At 30.3% G+C, this 9,348-nt stretch overlaps 2 protein-coding genes across 2 annotated transcripts; one reads left to right on the forward strand and one right to left on the reverse strand.

Annotated features, from left to right (window-relative positions):
- Positions 1 to 1,759: 1,759 nt before the first annotated feature.
- Positions 1,760 to 2,761, reverse strand: MONOS_7202 (uncharacterized protein; the record flags this gene model as incomplete). Its single annotated transcript, XM_067877514.1, has 1 exon — positions 1,760 to 2,761. The coding sequence occupies one exon, from the start codon at positions 2,759 to 2,761 to the stop codon at positions 1,760 to 1,762; it is 1,002 nt and encodes a 333-aa protein (XP_067733419.1).
- A 4,628-nt stretch (positions 2,762 to 7,389) lies between these two features.
- Positions 7,390 to 8,338, forward strand: MONOS_12131 (uncharacterized protein; the record flags this gene model as incomplete). Its single annotated transcript, XM_067864727.1, has 2 exons — positions 7,390 to 7,515; positions 7,577 to 8,338. 2 exons carry the CDS (start codon positions 7,390 to 7,392, stop codon positions 8,336 to 8,338), a joined length of 888 nt encoding a protein of 295 aa, XP_067733420.1.
- Positions 8,339 to 9,348: the final 1,010 nt, after the last annotated feature.

The raw sequence follows: 9,348 nt of genomic DNA on the forward strand, positions 1-9,348 counted from the left end.
TTCAAAGCTAAAAACTGTAAAAGATTTGTTCATTGGAAATGATTTATCTTTTCGAAAAATTATGTTTGATGTTCCATCTTCAATGACGTGTGAATTGAACCCCTTCACAACCGACGCATTTAATTCCACTCTTCGTTCGTTGAATCCTGAACCTTGCGAAAATAAAAAGCAAACTTCATCGTCTCAAAAGGAAATCAATTCATCTTCTTATATAGCAATCACTGTTCAAAAGATGGATATCGAGAATCCAGATGACACGCACGTTATTCAATTACACAAAATAATAACAGAAAAGTCTCCGTTAAAAATAAATGAATTTTTTTAAATGGTTCAAGAAGGAATTGATGAGGAAGATATGGATATTTTTGGATTATCACAAGCTGAAAGAGATTCTGAAGAAGACGAATTTCCTGACACTTTTGATTCGCCTTTATCTTTGCAGAAAGAGACCTATGTATATTTCACAAGAAAAGAAAGTGAAAAAGAAATCAATGAAATGAGGAGCAAAGTTAGAAGCGAAGTTGCTGATAGCAATGATGATGACGAATCCTCAGACAATTCTGAAAATGACGATGATCTTCGATTTATTGGCTCAAGTGAATTTATTGAATTTGGAAAACTGAAAAATATGGATCAGAAACAAATTACAAATAGTAGCATTATCGAAACAATAAAGATGGATTGGTTTATAAGAATGAAAAGTGGATTTCATCAAGATGTGTCAAATGTTCTTTCTATCCAAAACAAAGAAGTTAGGGAACATGTGGAAGCTTTGTATTCTTCTTTTATTTTTGACTGTCATCAGTCTGTTGCGCTTGATAATTGTTTCGTTTCATTCTCTGAAATTAGAAAACTTGATCATTTTCACTCAATTTTTTCAAACATTTGTTTCGCTTTTATAACTTTCCCCTGTAGCGAGACTTCTTGCGGTCGACTATTTTCAAGGCTTCGTCGTATCGAAGGGGATAGAAGACACTAACTTTCATTGGAAATGCTGAATTCTTTGCTTCTTCTTTGAAAGTTTTCATTATTTCATTTTATTACATAAATTGAAAACAATTGATTAATTTGTTTTATTATAATATTTCAGTTTTCAAACACTGATAATTATTTATGCTTAAATTATCTAAAAGATAATATTCTGAACTTCAATTGAAATAATGACAAAAAATAATTGATTGTTGACTCTTGGAAACAAGCTGCAATTTTCCTCAAATCGTTAATAAGAAAAAAACGAAAAAACAAGTTATTTCTTCATTCTCTTTTTAATGTGACTTTATATTTGATTTTCATCGATGGCAACAATTATTCGTTGAAAAATTAGAAGTTGGTTGTAATTAAAATGTCATTTCAATCCTGAATAAATCAATCTTAATTTTGATTGATAGATAAATACATTTGAAACTGCATTTCAAAACTGAAATATCACAAAATCATCACTAAAAAGTTCTCGTTTACACTTAACAAGATTCAAATAAGATAATATGTGTTTTTCATTTATTTTGCCTCCTTTTTTTAAGTTTCAACTTCTTCTCAATTTTTTCATCTCCTCCGTTCAAAACTCATTGCTGTCTAAAATATAAAATAGATCCCTCTCGAATCGTTTTACACTCATCTTTCTTAATTGACTTCTTTCTCTTTCATTCTTCTTCCATCATTTTCACAAATTGCATCTGACATCGTTATCGTCGCAGCGCCTGTTGGAAAACGTTGAATAAACTTTCTCTTCAGAGTCGTCTGCGATGGTCTTTCTGAGGGATCACCTGACAGACACACATTCACCACATTCTTTGAGTGTTTTCTTCTGGATTGCTTCCAAGTTTGACCTCTCTCCATTCACAATCTTCTGCCCGGCCACATCTGCCTCGTACTCCCCAAACGGAACATCCAGCGTCAGACACTCCCACAGCATCATCCCAATCGAGAATGAAACTGACTCCTTTGTTGCTCCCATCTTCTTCTTCATCTGCAGCTCAGGCGCCTTCCACCTCAAACACTCCTTCCTGTTGTCATCCTCATCCTCAAAGGCTGATGAAGGTGGAGGCGAACCTCGACCATTCCTGTTGGCAGTTGAGAAGTCAGAGGAAGATGTGATGATGGTGGAGGCGGAGGAGATGGATGAGGAATCTGAATCATCTGAAGAGAAATCTGAATAGAGGGCGATGCAGATGACCATGTGCTCGGAGAACAGCACGATATGAGGACTCAGATTGGTGAGGGAAGAATGTGGAACATCACATTCATCAAAGGAGTGGAATGCAAGATTAGGAACCCAGAACAGGATCTGAGCAGCTGTTTGTTTTCTTTCCTTTAATGAACCAATTTCCATCTCCTCCTTCTCATTTCTTCCATGCAGCAGCATGAACAGAGAATCCCTCAGATCCACAATCAACTTCTTATGTGGAGATGAATAGATCATTGCATCCACAAGATTCGACATTGAAGAAGTGGTTGGGAACAGATTCTCTCCTCGAACAAATGTGGAATCTGAATCTGTTGCTGAAGTTGATGAAATTGATGGCGATGGAGATCTCTTTCTTATCTTTTCCTCTACCTCATCTTTCTCCAGCATCCATTCTGGAATCTTGTCTGAGTCTCTTCCAAGGACGTATTCAGTGGAGCCACTCTCAGATAGAAGATACTCGGATGACTCAGAATGTTGCATGTTCGTATTATACACCATCTTCTTTATCCTCTCTTCATTCTTCTCCTCAGCCTCTCTTTCTGCTCTCCTCCACTGCTCCTCTTGAGACATCTCCATCTTCACAATCTCAAACGCCTTCAAATCTTTTCTTACGTTGTCATTCACAATCTCTTCCTGTTTTTCTGAATTCCTCCATCCGATTTAAAAACGAGTTTGAAACAATAAAATAATAGATACAATCAATGTTTATTACCATTTTCATCTTTCACAACTCCAACATTTGTTTTCAAGTTTGTGATTCTTGCTAAAAAAAAGAAAGAAAAGAAAAGAATAAAGAAAAAGAAAAAAAAGAAAGAAAAGAAAAGAAAAAAGAAAAAGAAAAAAAAGAAAGAAAAAGGAAAAGAAAGAAAAAGAAAAGAAAAGAAAAGAAAAGAAAGAAAGAAAGAAAGAAAGAAAAAGAAGAAAAAAAAAGCTACCAATCGGACAAAACGCTTATTAAATCATTTCTTTTGATGAATGTTTCTTTTCTTTGTAATAAAAAGCATCAATAATAAACAAAGAAAAAAACGTTCCAAAAAACAAATATTTGAAAAGTTATCTTCAATTTAAACTTCTGAATGTCAAAAGTTCGATTGCAAGGTTCCAATTGATTGCTGTTTTTATAACCAATTCTATTGTTGAAATTGACGTTTTTATATATTTTCTGATTCTGTGTGTTGTTTAAAAAGAATAAGAACAATTAAATATCATCATCAAATAAAAATTATCTTGGATAATAAAAAAATTGCTTCAAACCTGTTTTGAACAATGTGTTTTTTAAAAAACAAATATTTTTGAATCTCTTTATTGATTGCTTTTTATTTATGTCTTATATGCTGAAATTGCATATCAAGCAATAACATCAAAATTGTGAAACAAGAGATAATGAAGTAAATGCATATGTATAAACAATATCGTTTCATTAATTAACAATAAAAAAGAAAATATACAAAGATAAGAGTGCAAAATTTTAAATGAAACTTTTCTTTCATGGAAAGTGAACTCGTTTTCTTATATAGGGCATCAAAACAAAGCTAACAAATCGGATCATCAACGAATGTATTTCGATCAGATGAATTATAAATTTTTTCGATTATTTTTTGTTCCACTTTTATTAGAATCAAAAATTAATACCAATTAATTGTTCGAAATTCATAAAATTGAGAAAGTCTGCAATGAAAACGATGATTGCACACTTTTTGGGATAAGAATTGATAAATTTTGCAATTCGATAACGAAAGACTTATTCGACCGACACAATAATTTAAAAAATGAGTTGTCGCAACTGCCTTGTTTAACACTTCATTTTTTTATCACTTTTTCCATTTCACAAAATTTCGATAAATTGAAAAATGATTTTGAATAAATATGTTTTTTCATTAATTAAAAAGGATAAATATATTAATTAGCAATAAATAAAGAAATGCAAAAGGAAGAAAAACTTTATATTTTAATGATCGTGATTATAATACCGAAACACTTATTTTTGCGTTTTTTCACTTCCTTTGCTTCAAATCATATTGTTTTATTTCAAAATTTTTGTGTTGATTATTTCAATCCTTTTTTCAACTGTTTTTGAACATCAAAAAACAAAGCAACTCAAAAATCACTTCAAAATATTCCGTTTGGGGGAAAATATGAATTTTCAAGCTTTTTATGCACAAAGAACAAAAAAATTGTTTCATTCATAACTTTTCTTAACTTTGTCAGATTTCAAAATAAATAAGATTCTTATATCCATAAACTGATATCATTGATACTGCAACACAATGTTTTGTGTCATCACAAATATTTCAATATGGAAAGAAACTTTGCTTGGATTTTTTAATCAAAATTTGAAAAAAAAATATACATAATTTTTAAATGAAAAAGCTTGAAGTTACATATGTCCCCCCATTTGTCGAAATATCGAGAAATGAAAAGAATAACAAAATATCAAAGTGTTTAACAATGAAAAATAACCAAAATTGTGAAGAAGTTATGTTCAATAACAATAACAACACTTAAAAATCTCAAAACAAAAGGCTCGTTGAAATATGAGCAAGTCTTTGATCAGAAAAATAAAACAAAAAACACCAGATCTTTTAACAAAAATTAAAAAATTAAAAAATATTTTCTGGAATAGCTTTTTATAATATAATAAAAATTTTCTATTATTTATTTTTTTTAAAAGTGCTCTGGAGAGCCAGAAATTTTAGGTCCCGATTAATTTTTTGGGCACCGATAAATTATTGACCCCAAATGGAAATATCTTCACAGCATGCAGAACAATTTAAATTTCATATAGAAAGTCTTTTATGTTATTGATGAAATTGTTGCATTTCATTTGCCATCAAATTTCCGAAAAATAATCAGATAGAAATCCAAAATAGAAAAATTTTCATCATTTTCTGTTGTTTCCACAAGAAAAAATATTTCTTATTTTGCATGGCATTTTCACTCACCAATCTCTCATTTTTCCAATAGATTACACCAAAAATATTTCTATTTCGAAAAAAAAATTATTCGAAATCAGAAAACTTTAATTCGATATCGAAAATATTTAGTAAAACATCGAAAATTCTTTGTCATCTGAAAAAATTTGAAAAAATTTTTAAAATTCATGCTTATGTCAGTTTCTTTTATTTCGAAGCACGATCTGAGAAATTTGTCAATTTCAATTAGAAAAATATTTTTAGATATTTTTTTGGTGTGTGATTGTGTGAAATAGTGGAAAAAGGATAAAACTGAATTATAATAAAACTCTTCACATGTATTCAGGTGATTATTAGGAATTTGAGCAAAGAAAAAAGTGATAAGACAGTTCATGATCTTGTTTTGTGCACAAAAAGACAGAAATTTATTTCATTTATTGAAAACGAAATGATTAGAATTTCATTTATTGCATTGGAAACGGATAATATAAACCATTTTCAATCTTCAAAATGAAAAAAGAATCGATTGATATCAGTCGTTATCATAGAAAACAGTCGTTTAAAACGAAAGAAAAGTATTTCCAATGAATGAACATTTGTTGCTATCAACATTTGTTTCAAAAAAATATTCTTGGTTTTGACTTTATTTGAAATTCTGAATTAATAAACTTCTTTTTCGATTTTGAATTAAACTTTTTCGATGTTGAATAATTTATGGTGTAAATTACGAATTTGAATTATTAATTCCGAATTCGAATTCAGAATTAATAATTCAAATTCGTAATTTTTTAATTCGATTTCGAAAAAGAATAATTCGATTTCGAAAACTAAAAATTCATTTTCGAAATTCATTTTTAACTGAAAATTATAATTTTTTTTGGATGGATTTGGGAAAATGGAAAGTTAATTTTTAACCAGTCATATATTAAACTCAAAAAAAAAAAAAAAAAAAAAAAAAAAAAAAAAAAAAAAAAAAAAAAACTGTTTTTCAAATTTGAAATAATTAATAAATCAATTTATTGAAAAAAGTTTTTTTTCCAAAAATCATCACTCTGATGATAAGTTAATTGCAAATAATTCATTATTTTGAATAATCTGACAAATAATAGTGATTTTTCAATCACATTTATTGAATTTCGAAATACAGAAATATTTTGCCAATGATTTATTTTTTTGTTTCTTTGGTGAAATCTTAGAAAAAACTTCGATTTTTTAGAAATGAAAATGAATTCATTTTCTTTTCAAATTAACTTCAAATTATGATATTTTCAATCAAAATGAATGAAAAAAAATTTTTTTGGAAATGCATTATTTTTTAAATATTTAAGAACAAAGTGTGCTCACGAGATAAAAATAAAGAGTATTTTGACAGCAAAACGCAAGTTAACAATCCACAAATCAAAAAAATTGTCGTTTCGAAATAGAATTATTCCCTTTCGAAATCGAATTAATAAATTACGAATTTGAATTATTAATTCTGAATTCGAATTATTAATTTCCGATTTTGAATGATTAATTACGAAATTGAATTATTTTTTACGAATATGAATTAATATTTTTCGAAATAGAATAATTTTTTGAGTTTCATCTGCAAATAATACTTTTCGATCAAATATTCCATTACAACAAACCTGAAAAGATAAAGCATCGTTTTTTCTGTGCATTACCTTGCTAAATGTCAATACTCAGTTCGATGGTGTGAGAGCTTATGTTTTCATGACTGCTTTGTGCATTTATTTTTTGTTTATTTTTTCTATCCAAAAATATACGAATTCAATGCAAATGACGATATTTTGTAGTTTTCTAGCTTCGATGCATTTTCACAAATGTTGGAGACAGATAACACAAAAAAGTTCAACGGTTTATATTGTTTTTTTGATTAAAATTCTTTGTGATCCGTTCATTTTCTTTATTTTTATAAAAGAATTGTATATTGAACTGAAACAATGCGATATGAATGCACAGAAACAGAAAATCGAAGAAATGAATGAAGTGATCAACAAAATGGATAAAAAAGAATTTGAAGCAGTTTTTACCAATGAACTGTTAAATAGGATTGACACAATAATTGATATCAAGAAATTGACTTTGGCCAATGCCTTAATGCTGATGAAGTCCATTGGATATTGCGGAACTTTGAAAAATATGCACGATTGTTGCATTGATAAATCTTGGCTGAAACAAAGATTTCAAAAGACGATTATCATTGAAGAAAAAAAGAAAGAAGAAATGAATGAAAGTCTTCTTATTGATCTTTGTGAATGCTATCTTTTGCTTAGCAACCGGTTCGATATGAAATTACTTTCAATTTGTGTGCAACATCTTATGAAAGTTGCATCAAACAAAGAGAAAAACGAGGAAACACGAAAAGAAGTGGAAATGGCATTATTGGCTTTGAGTTGCATTGGGAAATTTGACGTATGAACTTTTCTTTAAATTTTGTAATTAAAGATTTTTTAACTTTCTTATTTTTAATTAGAAAGTACCAAAAGAACTGTATTTGAATGAAATCAAAGAAATTATCAAATATCATCAGGAACATCGTAATTTAACGCAACTTGCATATCAGTCCGCTTGGGTTTTTTTGATGGAAAGATTTGGCAACGATAAAAATTTGGATGGTGCTGTTGCGGATGAACTGTGCTTCGCAAGAGATGCAGCAAGGGAATTGGAAGAGCTGAAAGAATGTATTGATTGGAAGAGAAAAGAAGAAGAAGAAAAAGAAAAAGAAGTGAAAGAAGTGCTTATAATCGGGAGATGGTTCGATGTTATTAGAAAGTACTTATTCTACGGCAAATTGTATAATGAAAGTATTACTGGGCTTATCGGCAGCATTATTCAAGTGTTTCGAGCAGCAAAGGATAATCACAGAAAAATTAGCGACTGGTGCATTTCTTTTCTGAAAGAAGCTACAATAAGCAGATCTGTGCGAACCGTCGATTTGTTAGAGAGTGAAGTGGTTATTGTGTTTTTAGCGGAAATTCTGCAAGCAACAACACAGAAACACAAGATTTTGGATTATTTAATATTTTTAGAATTTATTTGTCGAAGGTTGAAAGGAAAGAAGATGGATGAAGTTGAAGAAGTGAAAAGAAAAGAGTTGAAAAGAAAGATATTCGATCAACTGGAAGAAGAAGGATACGAAGATCATATTGTCGGATTACTGCTAATTTTTGCCAAGAAGATGCTTGGATATGATGATTTGATTAAAGACGATGAAACCTATTTTGTGCATCTGTAAAGCTAACTCTTTTTTTGATTTCGTTCCTTCCGTCATGCTCTCAGAAAAGTTGAGGAAGAGGAGTGGAACGGAACGGAATGAAATTCAAAAAGAGATTTAGAAGAGGCAGATGACAGAAAACGAACAAATGAAAGAAAATGAGAAAAGAAGAGGAGAGAATAAATTTTGTTTATAACCGACATTTATGGTTGGAAATGACACATTCTCAATACAAATTGTGCATTCTTCATTCATTTCAGTTCATCTTCTTATTGTCGTCTTCTGTTTTTGTTTCGACATCAATCACACACACACACACACACACACACACACACACACACACACACACACACACACACACACACACACACACACACACACACACACACACACACACACACACACACACACACACACACGCACACACACACACACACACACACACACACACACTCACACTCACACTCACTCACTCACACTCACTCACTCACTCACTCACTCACTCACTCACTCACTCACTCACTCACTCACTCATTTTCACTTTCATAGCATCAATCAATATTTCATCAATAAATCCATCTTCTTTTCATTCTGTTTGTCTGCTTGTGATGTCACACTTTCTATTGCATCCCAGCTAATCTGAATGTGTTTTGAAGAACCCTTCACAACCTCACATCAGATGCTGCATCACAACAATATTTACTGCCACATATCTTTCTCTTCTTCATTCTTTTCGTCTTCATCTTCTTCTTCATCTTATTCGTAATTCACTTTTTAAGTTGTATCAAAAAAGATGACATGGCGCTCATCAGATAGAGTGATGTTCTGTTCCTTTCAGGCAAAAGAAGCTACACAAGTGAAAACGTATCGAAACAAGATTTATCTGAATTACACACGCAAACAACAACAAATAAAATAAAAGAGAGAAAGGATGAAAGAAGAAGAGAGAAAATCTGTTTTCTTTTGAAGAGTCTGATGCATTCCATTTTTGGAGGAATGCTTCAGTCTCAAAACGATGAATCTTTTGAAGA

Source organism: Monocercomonoides exilis, assembly GCF_001643675.1.
Source record: "Monocercomonoides exilis strain PA203 chromosome Unknown scaffold7-2047599, whole genome shotgun sequence".
NCBI classification, from domain to species: domain Eukaryota; phylum Preaxostyla; order Oxymonadida; family Polymastigidae; genus Monocercomonoides; species Monocercomonoides exilis.